The 20,038-nt window shown below is 32.4% G+C and overlaps 1 protein-coding gene and 1 long non-coding RNA gene across 6 annotated transcripts; one reads left to right on the forward strand and one right to left on the reverse strand.

Moving 5' to 3' along the window:
* Positions 1 to 2,443: 2,443 nt before the first annotated feature.
* Positions 2,444 to 3,656, reverse strand: LOC121229282 (uncharacterized). Its single transcript, XR_005927004.1, has 2 exons — positions 3,387 to 3,656; positions 2,444 to 3,267 (listed from the first exon to the last, which is right to left on the reverse strand). It is a non-coding gene; the product is annotated as an uncharacterized lncRNA (long non-coding RNA).
* Positions 3,657 to 5,174: 1,518 nt separating this feature from the next.
* On the forward strand, positions 5,175 to 17,929 carry LOC107959243 (uncharacterized). Of its 5 annotated transcripts, XM_016895247.2 has the most exons (15): positions 5,198 to 5,481; positions 5,569 to 5,592; positions 6,755 to 7,474; positions 7,796 to 8,002; positions 8,099 to 8,410; positions 9,245 to 9,372; positions 10,892 to 12,043; positions 12,555 to 12,696; positions 12,821 to 12,980; positions 13,145 to 13,308; positions 13,740 to 13,825; positions 14,645 to 14,744; positions 15,383 to 15,444; positions 16,386 to 16,545; positions 17,341 to 17,929. In XM_016895247.2, exons 1-15 carry the CDS (start codon positions 5,323 to 5,325, stop codon positions 17,509 to 17,511), a joined length of 3,747 nt encoding a protein of 1,248 aa, XP_016750736.2. In that variant the 5' UTR covers positions 5,198 to 5,322; the 3' UTR covers positions 17,512 to 17,929. The 5 variants fall into 5 exon arrangements, with proteins under 5 accessions (XP_016750737.2, XP_016750736.2, XP_040969040.1 ...); XM_016895248.2 differs by lacking the exon at positions 5,569 to 5,592 and having other exon boundaries at positions 5,175 to 5,481; XM_041113106.1 differs by lacking the exons at positions 16,386 to 16,545; positions 17,341 to 17,929 and adding an exon at positions 15,856 to 16,379.
* Positions 17,930 to 20,038: the final 2,109 nt, after the last annotated feature.

A 20,038-nucleotide genomic window follows, 5' to 3' on the forward strand; every position in this document is an offset into this window, starting at 1 on the left:
ATACATCTCACTGAAAACATATTTAACTCAATCTATTGAAATACAAGTAGGTTTAGTATGAAACTTACCTCATCTGTCAAGATTTCTTCATTTCTTCTTCATTTCCATACATTTCTCATCTGCACCACTTTCCTTCATTTTTTCTTCTCATTTCTTCACTTTCATCTACTATTTTCTTGCTTCTAAATTGATAAACATATTCTCAAGAATCTCTACTTTATCTTCTATCTTTAATATTTAAAAAAAATTTAAAAATTTTGGGTTAAAATGTAGGTTTTCATGGCAAAGAACTAAGTTGTAAAGAAAATAAAACTTCCTTTCTCACCCTTTCACTCACGTTGGAAAGGTGATAAACTTCCTTCATCATTTCTTTCTTTTATACTACCATCTTTAAATAAATAATAATAAATATCTAAGTAAAATATTAATAAAATAATATTTAACTAATTAATTACAAAATCACCGAAATATCATCAATATTATCATTTCATTTTAGAAATCTCATTCTAACTTAATTGACCATTTTACCCTTCATAATCTTTCAAAATTCCATCATTGAACCATCAACTTAATTTGGTAAAATTGTTATCTAATCCCTCACAATTATTCACCTGTTCAATTTGGTCACTTTATGCCAATTCCATATCTTAGTAAATTAGATTATTTTCAGTTTTGGTCCTTTAGCTTTCTTATTTTTACACTTTGATCCCTTAAAATTTGAATATTTACATTTGAGCTAAATTTTTTTTACATATTTACGATTTAGTCTCTCCCTTAATACATCATGTCATGCTTCTTGATTTAACTCTCTTTTGATATATTGCAACTTTTATTTTCTTTGATCTTATACCTTATTTCGATAAGATTTTATCTTATATTATTTAAGATTAAGGGAGTTTTGAGGATGTTACAAATAATTTATTTAAATAATACATATTTATCTAAAATTATTTTAAATTACAATAAAAGAACTCTAAATACAGTTCGTGTTTAATTAACCCGTAGGCCATAATCACTTTTAACTTAATTTGAATGACTTGAATAATGAAAATCTCTAATGATTTGAAATTTAAGTTTGCAATTGAGAATATATATGTGTTTGTGGAATAAAAGAGAATTCCGAATTCTCCTTTTTGAATTTCATACGTGGAACTTGGAAGTAGTATTTTTACTTGAATTGAATTTGGTTGTGTTTTTTGTGATGTATTGAAGTCAATTAATACAATTGGGGAGTAATATTCAAAACGGAACGGTGGCTAGACTATTTCTAAGCAGAGAAGTTGTACTGGAAGCTCTAAACGGGGCCTGACAATGACAGTCTGAAAAGATTTGGCATTAGAAATAACGTTATTCAAAGAGTTATAATGAAAGGATTTTATCAAACAAAATATTATTTATTTTTAATAGTTTAATATAATATCGGTAATTTTATTTTAAATTTTAAAATTTGAATTTAATTTAAATTTTAAAGATAAAATATTTAAACTTAGGATAAAAAAATTGATGGTATTAATCTATCGAAAAGAGAAATAGATAATGTGATGTTACTATTTCATACATTTCAATATTGAGCAATTGTTGATGATTTGGTAAAACTTTAAATTACGGGTATACTAATGAAAAGTAATTCTAATGTTTTTCTAAAATATTCACTTATTTCAAATATTACAAATAAAAAATTATTTTAGTTATTTATTTAATGTTTTATTTTTTTTAGCATTTGAATTTATATTATTTATTAAATCATTGAAAATGAATGAAAAAGATTAATGTTTACTAACATAGCGCCACATATGTGAATTATTGTGTATATAGTAATTAATTATTTTTAAAAAATTTAAAATATTTTTTTCATAACTTTTATACTTCTCAAATAATTTTAATTTTCTCTAAATCTCGAAACTAACTAGAATCAAATTACCAAATCTTCAACATGGTGGTACAAGAAGACCGTCTTTATCCAGGATGAATATCAAAGGAGGATAGAGGTCTACTGACCCAATTAAGAAAGCTCATCCACTTCTTAAACTGTATTGCTACCCAATCTACAGCTCTGTTTGCCTCCCTGTAGTCATCTTTGCAGATTTCATAAAAAGCCGAATTTGGAATCAATTTCAAGTATCATTTTTCCAAAATTATTTCGAATTGTACACTCCAATCCTGAAGATGAAAAGGCCTCTAGCCCTAAACAATTTCTACAAAGGATAAAACAATTGCTAAATGTCAAAGTGAACAAAATGCGTAGTAATCGAATCAGCTCTAGGCTTGTATGCAAAGTGTTACTTTAGATTGTTTGATTTGAAATTAGAATAATTATATTTTTAAATTTTGATTTGAAACAAAATTTGAATTGCTAAAATTTCAATCAATTAGATGGATTTAGTTTGATTCAAAATGTCTAAAATCAGCTCACTTGATAGCAAAAGTTTAATTAAAAAACAAATTCAAACAACTTACTAGCATCTTTATTGTACTGGAAGTTGGAACAATGTTTAGCATTATTGTTCTTTTGCTTTTGGCATATTAAAGGAATGACAATTCAAAGGGTGAAACCAATCGAGAAATTACATTCTGTATTAGCGTCCCGCAAAGCTTACTTCTAGTAGTTCCCAAGAGACATGATCGCATTTCTAAGATAAACTGCAAGCACCACGACCAATAAACAGCCAAAACCATGTTCATAACTTTTCTTGGATCCTTCACCCCCTTGGCCAAGCCCTCAACAACTTGTTTATAAACGATCCCTCTTTGAGCAGCACGTAGGGCAGAATCAACAGGCTTTTCACTGGCTGAGCTACTCTTCTCCATAAGTCTGTGATCAGCTCCATTAGATGCATGCCTTTGATCTTCCATTTCTTCTTGTTTGTCTGGTGTTTTCTCTGAAACTTTGCCAGCCTCCTTGGCTACCCCATCTGTATTGAATCATCACCTGTTTGTTTTCCAGGGTGGTCTGGGATGACCTTCTTGAACTGCCTTGTTTTGTTTCTCCGGCACATCTGCAGGCTTATGATCAGGCTTCGGGTTCGGAACTTCGGCCACCGCTTTTACTTTTCCGGCTTCTCATCGGCTGGAACAATCTGTTTCGGGAACTTAACCTGAAGCATACTACCCTTGTAATTTGCTCTGATTTTGTTCGGGTCACAATTTGATGGGATGGAGAATTCCTTGGAGAAACGGCTGAATTTGTTGTCACCAATTGGTTTTTCTCCAGATATCCTCAAGTTTCCCCACTGGTCAGTTGAACTTTAAGCTGCTCCTTCCTAAACCCTGTTTCATGAATCATACATATATATACACATATTCGAATCCATTAATGCATGGATAAACTGAACCCATGGCTATAATCTAAAATATCAAAATCATGAGTTTCTGGATCAAGAACAAACCATGAAGATATGCATTTAAAGTGTCCTCTGCAGTTTCATGAACCCATTCAGTGTAAACCTCCAAATTTTCATAAGCAGGCTGGGGATTCAAAGCCATGACTTTTGATTAATTCTTTTGATGAATATTATTGGACTTCAGGTTGAACTGTGAGAATTGCTGCTAAATTTGTTGGTTTTATATATACAAAACAGAAGCATTCCAGAAGCAAAAACTCATAACATTTATTTTCTTCTTTTTCGGTGTTTTCTTTGAATCGAAATATTCTTTGTTCTCTTGATTTTGTTTTCTGGTTAAGGGTTTTAATATGCTTTGGCATCGAATAGTTGGTCTCCTCATGCAAAAGGCAAAGTCCCAGGTTCTTTGCTGCTTCACAAAGCTGAAAGCTCTGTCTTTTCCCTTCTTTTTTTTTTTTGAAAACAAAAAAAATATATATATATTTGTATGAAATATAATTCTGTATTTAGAGATGTGAGTTGTAGGTCATTTAGAGGGATTAAACAATAGAAAGGAAGATAAGAGGAATATTTGATAGACTAATAGCTTTATTAGCCATATGTTTCTTCAATGGCAAGGAAAGAAGATACATTAACAAAGAAAGCACAAAGAAAGAAACAGAAGACATTTTGAATAGGTTGCTTTGGACAACATTCAAGCTATGGCGGTACTGGTACCCGAACTTATTTCACCAACATGACAGGGCCAAGTAATGATAAATTTATTGAACCTATTGAATTTGTTGATTGAAACCCTTACAAATTCAATCTCTATTTTGGTTTCAGAACATTGCAAAGCATTTTAACAGTTAATAAAAAGCTCATGTAATTTTATTTGAAATTCAGGAGGATTATGAGTATTTTTGGAATTAGTTTATAAAGTATCTATCTATTATATATTTATTGGACAGCAATTTTTTTTACTAACATTACTTAAAACCCAAAGTGTAAAGTGAAAAGTATATACTTGTAATTTTTTTCAGTGTTTAACTATTTTTAATTAAAAATTAAAAATACTCATATTTGTTAACCAGCCATGTTTTCTTTTATTTTTTTAAAAAAAGGCTAAGCCTCAAAACATAAAAACCTTGGGCAAAACAAAATCTGCCTTTAATCATCAATAACTTCTTACCTTTAGATTGCTTTTAATATATTTTTTAATCATCAATAACTTCTTATTTTTATATTGCTTTTGATTAATATATTTTAAAAAAAGTTTCGCAGGTGTGCTGATTCTAGTTATTATAAAATTTAAAATGTTCTCTACATCAACTTAACTTTGAAAAATTTATTATTACATTATTAATGAAATTTTCAAATTTTATAAATAGAGTCGAGTGATGATAAGTGTCCTATAAATACAATAAAATATATTAAAAAATATATATAAATAAATTGAGACACATGACAATTTTTAACGCTATTTACAGAGTTAAAAGAATATATTGTTGGTGAACCAAATACTAAACATTTACTTTTATTTTTTTCAAAAAATTAATTTATGTAAAATTTGAGATTTTTTATGAATTAAAATTTCAATATGAACTTTAAAAAAAATCACATATATGACGGGCCTAAATGCAAATTGGAGTGGACAAATGGGCTCCCGTTTAGATCCAAATTAAAACGATAATAGCCCTAAAGATTAGGCTTAGTTTTTCAGCCCAGGCCGAGTAACAGGGAGTAGTTTTCTTGCAAAGCGTATATTACGTGGCTTCCATTTATTGGTTGAACCTGGAAAAGCAGCAACTACGGTGCCGTATTTCCTAAATTTCGGGGGTTTTGCCTTGCGAAATGTATATCCCGCGACCTGGACTGCAAAGTAAATTCAGTCTTCAAAAAAAAAAAAAAAAAAAAGAAGGAAAGTAGAGGGAATTGGCCGTTGGGGGAGTAGCTCTAACTCAGTGAGTCAGTGCTCAATAGATGATTTAGAAATTGAACAATGGCGGTGGAGGCGAATTTCGCATCGTTGTTTGAGAAGCTGAAAGTGGAAGATCCATGGCTCCCTCCTCGAACCTGGGAATCCATTCCTTCTCAAAGCGGCCCCCTTCCTCCTCTTCCAAACTCTCAACCTCCCATTTCCTCCTCTTCATCAGTCTCCGTAAGTATTATCATCTCTCTCTCTTGGTCGATCGATAATTTTTATGTACCAATTTTAAGATGTACCTTTGATTGTATATTTCAACAGCCTACGAACTACGACATTGCCTGGGTAAGCTCTGATGTTTGGTTTTTATTCTAGAATTCTTTTAGTTTTAGTGAAATTTAGTTTTTAAATTCTGCTTCTTTTTAAAAAAATTAAATTAAACGTGTTTGTTAACTGATCTGATGGTGTTATTAAGAAATTAAAATTAAAATATTAGTAACATTTAAAATTTGCATGAATTTTGTTTTAAATGAAGAAAATGTTTGACTGCATTCCCATTTTTAATTGTTATAATATAGTTTTGATTTTTACTCACTATCAGGAAGCAAAAAAAACTACTGGCTAAAGGCCAGTAGCAAAAGAATGACCAACTGCTTCTTTGTTTTGGATTAAGATTCTACTTTACTGATCTCTTTTATGATTTGAGTAAGCGGCTGCTTGGAAGCTGGATCTCTAATTAAGCATACTGCATCAAATTGCTTTGCTGAAATAATTATTTGTGTGAGATATAGAGAAATAAGAAAATAGAAATTTAACTGAATTGAACTCTGTTGCAACTTGAGGTAATCTATGAAGCGGACACTTCTAGTAAGGGAGTGTCCAAGAGTTAGACACGGCAGACTACACGCTGGGCATGTGAGTTCATGTCAAAAAATTAAAAAAAAAAATCTTGACACAGTCAAAACATAGTCAAGACACAGCTTAGCACGTCTGAGCACAGCTGAACACACCATTATGGTTTCCCCCCCCCCCCCCCCCAAAAAAATGAAATCAACAAGGAGCAATGTGGTTCTAATGTATTTTTAAAGGTTCATGTTTCTAAAATCAATAGCAAATTTTTAAAATTGAAAAGCTATTTGCATGTTAAATATTTATTTGAAAAGTATTGCTTTTACATTTTATTGTATGCTATAATATAAAATGTCTTAATTTTTTAAAATTTATTATGTCGCGTGCCGATGTCATGCGGTACCTGTATTACATGTCAATGTACATGCTTCCTAGGTGGTTATGAATTGTGTGAAGCTATGAATTTTTATCAGCAAATTCAAGTTTTAGAAGGTCCATTTTGAGTAACCTGAAGAATGTGTACTCTTTGGGACTATAATGATAGATGCTGGTTTGTGGTGATTCTACTTAAAAATATGATCAAACCATAAACATTATTTTTAAGCTGCAGTCATCTATTTTATTTCTTTATAACAATCGAGATGACATTGTCATACAGGAGGCAACTTTGGTGAGGTTGGCACTAAATGCACTGCAAGGCGTAGAATCATCTCTTTGTAGCATAGAAAAACTTTCTGCTGCCTTTTTTTCCGATCCTGCGGATAGGACTTTCCATCAAACACCTAGTCTTTGGTACCGGTCTTCAAGCACTCATGCTTTGGGGAAGATTCTCAAATCAATAGGCCGTTCAGGTTTCTTAGTTTTCCTTCTCCATAAGTTTGAAGAATATTTTACAAATTTGAATCTCAATGGAAATTCATTTTCACTACGGAAGGGCTGGGAAAATTCTCAAGCAACAGACAATCAAAATCATGGTGGCCACAAAGTGCAAGAGGAAGAGGGCCCTAAATATAGCCTTGTTAATCAAGCATTCTCTGTAGCTGTAGGAAAGGTTTTGGAAGGGTACATTTGTGCGTTGGACACATTATATGCATCAGTAAATGTAAGGCATTCAAAGAGTACTGAAGTCTCTACAGGTGTATCTTCAGGCTGTCTCACAAGTGTGGTTTACTCTGGAATTACGCTATTGGAGGTATACCTGCACACAAAGGAATTGAGGACCCAGATTGAAGCTCTTGGGAATATATGCAATCTTCATGATTTAGCTCTTTGCTTCTTGGAATCTTCTTTTGAAGAACTAAGTTATAAGGCAACCATGGGATTTCATAAATTCTTTAGGGGAGGTGACCTGCTTAGTTACTTGTATACACAGCTAAAGGTTAGTTTAATTGATTGTTGTATTGTTGATATCTTTCCTTAAATTTTCATTTCAGTCAAATTTAACTCTCTAGTCTTTATGTTGGCCAAGCTTCATATTACCGTTGGATGCACTGGAAATTTTCAGCTATGACCTCTAGAGTCATTATATATGGTGCTTGATTGATTGAACAACCAGGCGTTAGAAGTTCTTCTTTGCTTCAACTTATTTCCCCTAAAAGATAGGAAGTTTATTAAGAACCAAACATCCTATTGCTGAGAAATGTTTTTTAACCCCTATGGTTTTGCTAGTTAACATTCTTTTACCCATTTCTTCTTGTAGGTTGCGGACCCTGCTCACCATGCTTTATTCAAGTTTCTTTTTCTTCGGTCATGTGAACCTTATTGTGAGTTTATAAGGTCCTGGATTTTTAAAGCTGAGATTAATGATCCTTATAAGGAGTTTGTTGTAGAGTACATTGATACATTACAACATCGTTCTGCTGGTAAAGATGGAATCCCTATTGACTTTCCGGTTGCAAATATTACGGTAATAAATTTTGAGTGGTTTAATTATGTTTAAATATTTCACTTATTTTAGTTCTCTGTCAATTGTGATCCTCTTAAAAGTGACAATTTGTATCAGGAGCGGGATGGAGTTGTTGTTCCATGTTTCCTGAAGGATCTTTTGACTCCACTTATTAGGGCTGGTCAGCAGCTTCAAGTTCTAATGAAATTGCTTGAATTGCGTGAACATGTTGATACTGGAGACCATACTTATTTTGATTTTCTTCCCTGCTGGAGTGGTTTTGCTGGCAGTAATCCGATTTATGCTTCTTCAATCACTTTTGGCAAAGAAAATATAGAAGCCTTGGTTCTCATGCGTAATAGTTACTATGAGAGGATGGAGGAGAAACTTGAAAATTTACTGACAGGGTTGGAATTCAATTGTCAACAGGTATTACAATTTTTCTTGTAGATATGTTGCCTTCTTATCGTGTGCTATGTAAAGGATGATATGAAAAATCTGCAACTATTACTTGGTTTCAATTAGTGTGCTCTTGTGTTTCTCTGTTGGTTTTACCATGGTTCATATACTTTTATTTCCAGTTGTAACCGTCTATACTACCTTGCTGGCTGTCTGGGCCTTTGTGTATTATGTGAAATACTGAAATTTGATTAATAACCTGTTGTATCACTAAATACCAGCAGACATACTATCTTGATAATTCATATTTCAGGTTGACTTAACCGATATGTTATCCCAACTAGAAATAAACAAATAGTAATTTGTACTGTGCTTTCTCATTTAGCAACTTCTTAGGCTGTAATAACATGCACCAATTATTACTTAGGACATGGTTCTATGTTCAGCACAATACATCACTAATCTATTTATTTGAAACAAATTAGTCTTTTTGCTGTTGTTCCTTGCAAAACTTTTTTCTTTTTTACTCCTGTTAGATGCTTTGTATGCTAAGAACTTAAAACGATTCTGCTTATTCAGCATGGAGATTCCCAAGTTTTATTTTGTTCTTCCGGCCCCCATTCTGGACCTAGGAGTCTGTAAATTTTTTTTAGAATTGGTAGATTATGATAGGGTAGACAATGTAAATAATCATTTGTATCTAGGAATTTTTTTTCTTTTTTCCTGTACCTGGCTTTACACTCAATGGTATGCCCAAGTTGTGACATGTTGGAGGTTTCATTCACTGACCACGGGCAATTGTTATGCATCTTAATGCTGTTTTACCCAGTTCTGTGCCTTACCCAAATATTCACTGTCTTCCAGGTATTTTCGCATAGGGCTGAACCTCATTTATTTGGTACTAGTGGAGACACTCCAAATATTGTAGCTTCACTCACAGTGGACGACAAATTGGTTATTAATTCAACAATGAAACGAAGTTTCTCTAATGTGTAATCTTTCTCTCGCTGCCTCTCTCTGTGCATGTGTAAAATTGTCCTTTTAAAATTTTTTTTACTTTAATTTGTTTCTGATATCTGGGTTAAATAATTGAAGGAACTCTCTTCCAATGAAACTCTTTCCTAAAGACTTGATAAGACCAATGGTGCAAGAAAGCATGTAGGCAAAGGGTTCAATAACTCCTATATAATTTATTATCTAGGTGGAAAACTTTTTCTTATTCTAAAGGACTGATTAGGTGAGAGAGCATTTAGTCATTGATTGCATAAAATTAATTTCAATTTGCCAAAATAAAATTTATAATTTGGGATTGAAAAGGTTTGATCTTTATGATGATCGAGTGGCTCAAATTCAAAGGTTTCCTCTCTTGATTTTCAGGAATTGAGTGTTTGGAACCTACTATTTCTGGCAAGTTTGGACTATAAGGTCTGAAAACAATAAGAAAAGTTAGGGCCCAAAAAATGGCTTAATGGTATAGCTATGACCTTAAGTTGGAAAACTTGGTTTGGAAGTTTTATTGTCCTGGTATTATGGGTATTGCAAAAGCTATCCGTATTGTCTACTTGATTTTAGGTCAAAGTTTGCAACTGGCTTGTTTGTATGTTCTTAAGGGAAAAATTGTAAGACCAGTTGCAGGTTTCAAGTGCATTTGAAAGCATTTGGAAGAAATGATTAAAGACCTTGGTTCTATCTAGGGCCTAGAGATGCTTCTCCTCGGTGCAAATTCAAAAGAGCACCACTAGAACAAGAAAACTTTCATTAGTCTCTTCCTATGAAAAAATTGACGTCCAATTAGGGAAACTGCCTAAAGTTTGTTTCAAGCATCTCCAAGTTGAAAACATAGGCCCAATAACATGAAGCCGGTATACGACTCACTGTCAAATATGACAGCCTAATAATGCCTATCTTGCAGCCAAAAAATATTCTAAAAGTGGCTATAACTCCTAAAGTCCAAGAGCACCTGAATTAAATAACATTTTTGATTGGAAACAAATGAAGGAAAAAATAATAATTTTCTGCACCTAATAAGGTATGTAAACAACTTCCTATGGGAGTAACATTTCTGTTAGTCCATGATAATTCCTCACTTTTGATCCTTATTTTTGTTCGTAATTTAAGTGAACTTGTTGAATATCCAACCTAAAACTAATTGGTAATAGATGAAGGGGATCCACTTTTAATATAAGTCCATGATAAACCAGTACTTAATAAGATGTCAGTCAGCACCACTTAATATTCCCCTCCCATGTAGCTCACAGGATCTTGTTACAACATACAACTATTTAATAACTATGCAAGCAAGCTATATATGATTTGAATAGTCTCAAAGAAGTAGGCAATATATTCAGATATGTTAAGATTAGGGGAGAGTGAGGTTAACTCCTGGCATTGTTCACTATGATTGTTATATACCCTCTTACATGCCTTGTCTCCGAATCTTTTCTCATTATCAACATTTGACTTGCATATTCTTTTGTTGTCTGATCGATACCTGATTTCTTTGAATTTCAGGTCGCTTGACAATAATGATTTTGATGACTCTAGTACAAAAGATGGATCCTCTCATGAAGCTGACATCTTTGAACCATTTGAGTCTTCATCTATGAGTAGTTTTGAAGAACATACTGAGTCTGAGCAGTTGATTGAACACTCTAATAATTTAGTTTGGCCTAAACAAAATTATTTCTCTGCCCTAAGCTTTTCTGTTAGTACCCCATTTGGAAACTCATTGCAGCTAGCTTTGCAGAATGGACAGTCTGACCGTATGGAAAGCAGTTTGCAGGCTGGAACTGGTGGGCATGGCAATTTTATAGGTTGTGAACCTAATGGGATATATGATCACTTGTCTCCGCACCTTGAGTCAAACTGGTTGTGTGCAGAGGTTGAATCTGCAAATATTCTCACTTCCAAAGGTTGGCCAGTTAACAGTGCAAGGAATAATGCCTTCTGTATTGATGGTGATGACAGAGATGACAAAAGATCACATCTATGTGATTCTGACATAAAGATGAGAAAATGTAACACGCAATTCTTTGATAAATTTGTGCAACATTTTAATGAATCAATTGCTATCAACAATACTTCAGCAGTGGACACGTCAAATGAGGTTCAACATGAAAAGGACTCTACTTCAGGGTTATTCCAATTGCAACAGTTCAAGCTTACTTACAATGGTAGCCTTCTGAGCAAAAATCCAATGTTGACAAACAATAGTTTTTTCCGTATGATGAGCAAAACTGGTGTTGCAAGCCGGATAGACCACCAACAAACTTTACCTTATTTTGATTTTTCTTCAGTTGATGACCCTTGTATGGTTTATGTCAAAAGGCTATCATCTGGGTTTACACATGAATTTCCTGAGAATACCAGTTCTGTGACAAATGGTAGGGGTAATCAGGATGACAAACAAGGTTATGGAGATGTTCTCTTGGTTGACAATTCAAAAAGTTCTTATGCTGTTCCACCTTTGGAGTTAAGGAATCAAACCCAGGATGTCATTTCAACGACTGTTTCTGGCAGCAGCTATTGGGAGAGTTTGCTTGGTAGTTTTAGCAACCCTAATAGCAGTGGGACTATAGATATGAAGCTGAATACATCTTCCACATTTGAGATACCCCTTGACTTCGTAATTGACAAATGCCTGCTGCAGGAAATCTTGCTTCAGTATCCTTACTCATGTCCTACTAGATGGGGAGGAAAGATAACCATATTGTCCAATTATTCATTCTTTATGTTGGTTTATTAGTGCTTGGCATCAGGCCCAAACCTTAATTTCATTTATATAGAATGATTTATTTGCTGCATTTATGATTTTCTTTGCTATTGGATTTGAGATGATTATGGATTTTCTTGCTGTGATATGTGCTAGCATAAGTTGGCTGTCTGTTTAATATCCAAAGAACAGACAGATGGTGATACACTTTAGTGGTTATTGCAAATATATGCAGTTTAAGATTTTGGGTATATGCATTTATCATGGAAAAAAAAGCCTTTCTTCCTTCTCCAACCCTCCTCTTCCACCCAACCAATAAAAGGAAAAATAAATAATCGAGCTTTACTTTGTGTCAAAGCCCTATATTTAGCTGCCAAGTTTAGATCATTCTAATTATCCTATTCATATTTCTATCTGTTCAAAAAGTTTATGTCGGACTGTGCTTTTTCTTAATTATTTAAGATATAACTATGTCAGCAAATTAACCATCAAGATACTTGAAGAAGGTTTTGATTTGCAAGAACATTTGTTAGCGCTGCGGCGATATCATTTTATGGAATTGGCAGACTGGGCAGATTTGTTCATCATGTCCCTTTCGCATCATGTATGACTGTCTGTCTAATAAGTCACTTAATGCTTTATTATTTAAATATTGTGTGCTTTTTCAGCAAGGAAAAAAATGAATATTTATTACTTACAATCATTTCCTTTTTACATGGAATGAACAGAAATGGTGTGTTACAGAGGTGGACCGGAGACTCTCTGAAATTCAAGGACTTCTTGAGTTGTCCGTGCAGAGGTCATCTTGTGAAAGAGACCCTCATAAAGATAGGTTATTTATTTATGCAAAAGGGCATGGGTTGTTGCCTCTTTCAACTTCTACAATTGGTACAATTATCATTAATTCATTATTCCAATTTAACCTCCTGTTTCTCAAACATATACATGCTCGGATCCTATTTCTTTCATCTGCTCCCATTTCAACCTCCATGTTAGAGGAACCCATTCGGTTTATTTATCATCTTAAAAGTTTACGGCTGTTAACATGGCAGGTGTTCATTCCTTCGACTTTTTAGGTCTGGGCTATCGAGTGGATTGGCCTATCAGCATTATTTTGACTCCTGCTGCATTGAAAATATATGCTGATATATTCAACTTTCTGATACAACTGAAGCTTGCTGTTTTTTCACTGACTGATGTATGGTGCTCATTAAAGGTGCAAGAGACATGAATTACAGAGATAACAGCTGTTTACACTTGCATATGCATGCATGGTCACAATTTCTTTACCATTGAAAGTCAAACCAAGCGGGTGCATAATTTTTAAGCTAAACCTAGTTTTCTTCATCCTTCATGGGTTAAATATGTATATTGCTAATTGTTAGTACCCTGTTGAAACTTCTCTTGATTCAAGTGTTGGTAAATTACTAATGTTCATCTAGCTGCATATAGTTCAATCAAAATTATGGTATACTCGATATTTTCTCATCTAATCCACACTGTTCTCAGAACATTGTATTTGCTTTCACAATCTTTGTGTTGCACTTTCTAAGAATTAGCATTTGCAACATGAAATACTTGGATTTTGGCACTCATGGAAATTTCAAATGAATTCACCTCTTGATAATATTTAAATATTTGTTACAGGATATAGTGCACTTGATCTGTCAAAAACGCCATCCTACACTACATGAACGTGAAGTGGGCCATTTTAACAAGTTAATGAAGTTGAGGTATGGTTAATACTTTTGCAATTTATGAATAATAATTATCATTATCAACTCAAAGCGAGAAAAACACTAAACACTTCACACTTATGGCCTCTCCGCTTGTGCAATTGTTTGGAACACCATTCGATGCAAAATTTTGGTAACATTGCTGGTTTGGAAGTTTACAAATATGTAAAGCATCCTAAAGTTCTGAGTTTCAAAGATTTCATTTGGTGTTGACAGTTATTTGGCTAATTTTAGAAGCAATTAGCATCTTTCGCTCAGAATTTAGCATTCACCAACTGTGCAGCTACAATTTTATTCCATCTTCTAACCTTGACTACAGACAAGCACAAGTGGGTGGGGAGGATTGTCTGGTAGCTTTTATTTAAGAAAATGTGAATTTCTAAATGGTAATCCGATCTTCAGATACTTGTTAAAAAGAAATATGTGAAGGTTCTTTAGGTGCAAACGACCTTTTCGTTTTTCCCTTTTTTCCTTAAAATTTTGGTGCTAAAGTCAAAATCTACATTCTAGTATTTTAAGAAATTCAGACCCTTTCTTCATGTGTCGATTACCAGGATGGACGGTAAGATATCTAATGATTCTGTAGGAAATAGAGAATTTGCTAAAAGAGGGAGAATGAATTAAAATTTCTGCTTTTTGATGGTTATATCTGATAGTGTACTTTGTGGTATCTTACTGTCAAACTCGTCATGTGTGACATTGGGGCGAAAAATCCTAATGTAATAAAGGTATCTAGCTTTGATGTTTCCTTTTTTAGATAGTTTTAGCATTTAGGTTTACTAAGAATTAACTTTTTTTCTTTTCTTTCTATGCCAGGCATCAGGTTAATCATTTTGTATCTACACTACAGCAATATGTACAGTCACAACTATCACATGTATCATGGTGCAAGTTTCTTCACTCATTTAAGCACAAGGTTTTTAGAAAATTCTTACACATCGTGTGTTTATCTCTTATGCCGATTGTGGTTCAGTTTACCTGAACTGGTTTTTGTGCATTGCCGGTCTGAAGCCAAGTCATTCTCTTCTTTTTTTGAGTTGCAATTTTTCCGAGGACCTTTTCTTTTCTGATTTTGCTGAGATTATGGTTTTAAATACAGCATAGAAAAAAAAATGCAATCATTATAGCTGTCCCCTTGCAATGGGAAAAAGCATGGGTTGTTTTTATTGTTTGGTAAGCAACTAATTTTATTCCAACCCTGCGGAAGAATAAATGTTTGCGCTAACTGTTTAACATCTTTCTCAATTGAAGAAATATTTAGTAAAAGGAGAAACAGAACACCATGCTAGATTGATGTGTATCCATGTACCAACAAAGCTATGTTTTGATTTCCTAACATTTTCCTTATCATCTAAAGCTTATTATTTTGTTTTAAAATATCATAATAATTACAATATTTGAATCTATTATACAGCATGTATTTATGCTCTTTATTTGGTTTTACTTTTTATGCCTCTTATTAGTCTATTTTCAAATTGACTTCTACTTATTCAAATGCAAAGGGAGAAATTCTCTAGGTTGTTATGTTATTGACGCTGGTTCATGGTTCTACAGGTCAAAGATATGATGGATCTTGAGTCAGTGCATATGTCATATCTAACTGATTCACTACATATGTAAGTCCTGCTTTGCTTTCGTTTAAAGTTTGAGTTAGCCAACTTTTTTTTCCTCTTTTTTTTTTTTTTTTGGGGGGGGGGGAGGGGGGAGACTTGTTATATTAATAATTGGGTTCTTACTGCCTTAATTCCCTTTGGACCAAGTTTTAACCTCGAAACATATATGGAACTTGGAACATATCTATTGTGGCTACTCCAGCTACCTGCCCCTCAACATCCTTGATATGCTTGTTTCTATATTGATAATGCAATTGATTAAGCATCCGATCTAAAATCAATTGGTAATAGGTAAAAGGGTTCAACTTGAATATAAGATCACCAAAAACTCTAAGACTTCATAGATGTAGGATAACCCCGCTTAACTCTGCCTTACATGTAACTTGACAAGGGCCTACATATGGACAATCTCAGATCCGGTGGGCAACCAACCTCACAGGGGGTGCAACAGAACAAAAATTTGGCTCTAATACCATATCAAGCTTCCAATCTAAAAGCAATTGAGAATAAGTGGAAGGGACCAACTTGAATATAAGACCACAAGAAAGACATAATAGATATGAGATACCACCACTTTAACGCTCTCAAATGTGGATACCTTTTCCTCATATTACTCCAGCCCTTCACTTTTCTTGAAGTATCGAGGTCCAGCACATCCGAGCATTGGTACGGGGATATGACCATCTAAGAACCCTTCAGAAAACGTGAGAAAATTGAAGATGCTTGTTTCACACATATCCGTATTTGACACTCACACCCAAGTCCAAGTAACATGGCCTTTTCCTTTATGATCAATGCCAAAGCCAAAGAAAAAGAAATCTTTTACTTGCATTGACTCCGATATTCAAACTGCATCTGTTTTGTTGCCACAGAATAATTCTTGTAGCATGTTCAGTTTCACACTAATGATGATTCTTCATTAACAATACATGTATACTTTTCAGATGTTTTCTATCTGATGAAACAAAACCAATAGCCAGTACCATAGAGAATATTTTGCAGTGTGCCCTAGACTTCCGGTCTTGTCTTACTGGGGATATATGGAATGTGGGACTTGCTGAAGGTGATTTACAGGATAAACTTTCTAAGATCAACATATCTCAGGTAATCATCAAATTATGATCCATACTGCCTTCTGCAATAGATTTGCGTGATGTTTAAGTAAGCTTCAAAATCCTGACTTTTAGTTTCTTATTGCAAGCAAGTATTGCACTATGGTGAAATTCAGTATTCTGGCGATGAACTCCATCAGGCATAAATGCATAACTGTTTTCTATAAGAAGTAGTTATTTAATCATTCTTTGTTTCTGAACTTTTAATTATAGCAACTGTATTTTGAGGAAGATACATACATTTTAAATTGCAAACAGATGTTACATAACTGAATTCATCATGCATCTTTATTCCGTTAAGTTGTGCTCAGTGATGGTTAATATGAATCGTTTTGCATTATATGGAATTTACTGCCATTTCTGTGCTTGAAACAGGTTAATACATTTTCTGTCTCTAGCTTGTTTGCAATGCATTGGTAACTAGGAGCTGAACACAAAACAAAGTCTTTTCTTGTTTTAAAATGTTAGAGCAGACACATGTGACTAGATTTTTTTAGAAAATATGTCAGTGCTCGAGTTGAGATGGATGAAGTCAAACTTAACGTGTAATAGTAATGGTGATTCCAAGGAGATAGAAAGACTGATAAATGCTATAGAGATTATTATCATCGGAAGGTATTACAAGCCAAAAAGATCCAACTAGAACAAATAGCAATTCATTGAACAATTAGAGAAGTCTTTGCAGCAAGTAGAATTATTTCAATTTCTTAGACTTCTAAGTTAACATTTTAGATGAGAGACAGAGAGAAAACCTAATTAATAAACTAATTATATATATTTCCTGCAGGTTCTTGGCATAAAAGAAACGTTCGACAAAAATCTTAAAGAACTGCATCTACTCTACCTCAAATCACCTAAACATGGAGAATCTGGGCTTTCGTGTTTCTGGGGATATCTCAACTATAATGACTATTACTTTAATGAAAATGAAATGAGCTATTATGCTTTCTCAATCTGAAGTCCTTTCCATGAAGATCGAAAGTAGGTAGCGATATGCATTCTTGTGTGCCACTAAGTTCATCGAAACAAGCTCAAAGTAGAAGTCCTAAACTGCATCGTGGTTTGGACTCAATACTCTTAGCAGCAGCCAACCTGCACCATATCATCTTTGCACTCCTGCAGTCGATTTTCATGCAAGGTAAGGCATCAATCCTTTATTTAGCTGGCTATGGTGAAGAAGTAACATGCTAATTGAGATTTGTTGTGTTTGTTGTCTCTTAATTTAGGGTATAGTCTTTAACATTTTCCCCCCTTCTTAATGAATTTTGTTTCCAAAGGGTAAAGTTTGAATGTGCTTTTGAGTTCCACTATTTTTCAAACAAGGGCCTGTAAATGTTTAATATTGAAATGTTCTTATTTATTTCTATTTCTTACTATTTCATTGGAGTAAAAAGTAGGCAATGGTAAATGGCACGTTACGTTGGGTTTGGTTTTGAAAAAAGAAAATGTTGTTGTGCAATATTTGTCTTTTGAAAAGTTGATTTTTTTATATAATGTTTAGAATTATTTATAACCCCTTTTAATCTTAAATAGAAAGATAAATGTACTTTAGAATGTTCAAACTCATATTTTCCTACACTGGTAATTGTACCGATGCTATTCAAACTAAAACTCAAACGGATCATAACTAAAATTCCATCAGTTTGGCTAATTGCTTTCTTCTTAATTAAAAAGATTGTGCACTTGAAGCCATTTAATCTAAGTTACTCTACCAACTCTTACCCTAAAAAATTATTATAACAAGAATGTTAACTAAACTCGTAGGGGTGATTCTCGTCAACTAAATTAGTAGGGGTGAGTTTAATTTAATTTGATTGGATCTTTTTAGATTTTTTTCATAATTTGGTTAGATCTATGGTTTAGTTTTAGATGTGTAGATTTTATTTTGGTAAAATGAGATTTGTTTTATAATTTTTGAATATTATTTGATAAATTCATATATAAAAAATAATTAATAATTCTTATGTAATACTTTTAAAAATAATCTACGTATTATCTTAATGTTATTTTTATCATTTTAAATAAAAGTATTTTTTTACATCTTGAAATAAATTGATTTGGATAATTGCAAACTCCTAAACAAAACTGTACTTACAAACATAAACTCAGTTAGCAGCTATACGTGCACCATTTTTTAAACGTACACTTACATCCTTGATTACATGGTAAAAAGCAAAATAGAAAACGCATTTACTACTGAGATATGCACATGCTACATATCTATGACAATGACAGCTGAACTCAACAGTAGTAACTAAGATAACAATAATTAATAAAACAAAGAGAGTAAAGGAATGTACCTTTTTGATATAGAAAATTAAATAGATACGTTAATTATGTTGAACAGATTACCCACGCTAATCAATAATTGTAAATCGGAAAATATATTTAACTCGTTTTTCTAATGGTCAATTAAATTATAATTTAATTGCTAAATATTATAATTTTATTCTATACCCGTTTCTTATTCTTTAAAGGATAAATATTTCATGGATGAACAATTTGGGTCCTCAGACAATTTAATTATTTATAAAAACAAATTTCAAAATCCTAAAACTTCTTGAAATTATTAATTGTTTTTATAATAAATTCCCACGAATAATTGATAGTGTAAAAGAAATTATGAAATGAGAGGTTAAGAATAGGAGTAGTTGTTTTCCAAGAAATTGAGCAACGATCCAAACAGCTGAAAATTAATGTACATTTTGACTTTTTGTATTTGGTTTGTTTTGTATGTTTTATTTTATTTGGATCTGTTAGTTAATAGTTAGTAAAAGATTTAAGTAAAGCCTTTAAATTATATAATTCTTTTTAAATTAAATATGATTGAATTAAATACCTAAATTATAAATTCATAATTATTATAAATTTAATTATTAAAAATATATGTAAATATATCGAATTAAGAATATTAAATATACATTAATTATTTATTATATTACAAGTGTAGATATAAAATTTTGAGTATTATCAATTCATTATCAATAAATGATTCCACAATATATTTTGCATGTACAATTCAACTCAACACTTAATTATTGTTGAAGCATCCTAAAAAGTAAATATCATAAATAAGTTTGGATTTATATGGACAAAATATTACAAAATATAATGTTAGAGTTAAAAAAAAGAAGAAGCTTACTTCAATATATCACAAAATATTATAGAATATAATACACCTGATTATCTCTATAATAATTTTATATCTAAAATTTTGCGTTTACAAAAGAGTAATATACTTATAACATGTTGTTATAAATATATAATTGTAGTAAACTTATAATATAATTTTAAATTTTCACCAAACGAAGAAAGTGAAAATTAAATCAACAAAATTTTAAAAAAATGTAAAACATATGCATGCATTATTGTTTATGTATATTTTTATTTTACATGCTTTTATATGGTTAATTATAAATTTTATAAATGTAACAAATTTAATTAATCAGTATGAGTTACCAAAATAAATTAATTAGTGAATAATA

The sequence above is a fragment of the Gossypium hirsutum genome, chromosome A05, assembly GCF_007990345.1.
Source record: "Gossypium hirsutum isolate 1008001.06 chromosome A05, Gossypium_hirsutum_v2.1, whole genome shotgun sequence".
Classification (NCBI taxonomy): domain Eukaryota; kingdom Viridiplantae; phylum Streptophyta; class Magnoliopsida; order Malvales; family Malvaceae; genus Gossypium; species Gossypium hirsutum.

What these genes read in the sequence shown, in the direction of transcription:
- LOC107959243 (XM_016895247.2), top strand. Translation starts at nt 5,323, where the DNA reads ATGGCGGTGGAGGCGAATTTCGCATCGTTGTTTGAGAAGCTGAAAGTG. An exon ending in CGAACTACGACATTGCCTGG is followed by an intron (nt 5,593 to 6,754) that starts GTAAGCTCTGAT and finishes ATTGTCATACAG; the next exon opens with GAGGCAACTTTGGTGAGGTT. An exon ending in TTCACTCATTTAAGCACAAG is followed by an intron (nt 14,745 to 15,382) that starts GTTTTTAGAAAA and finishes ATGGTTCTACAG; the next exon opens with GTCAAAGATATGATGGATCT.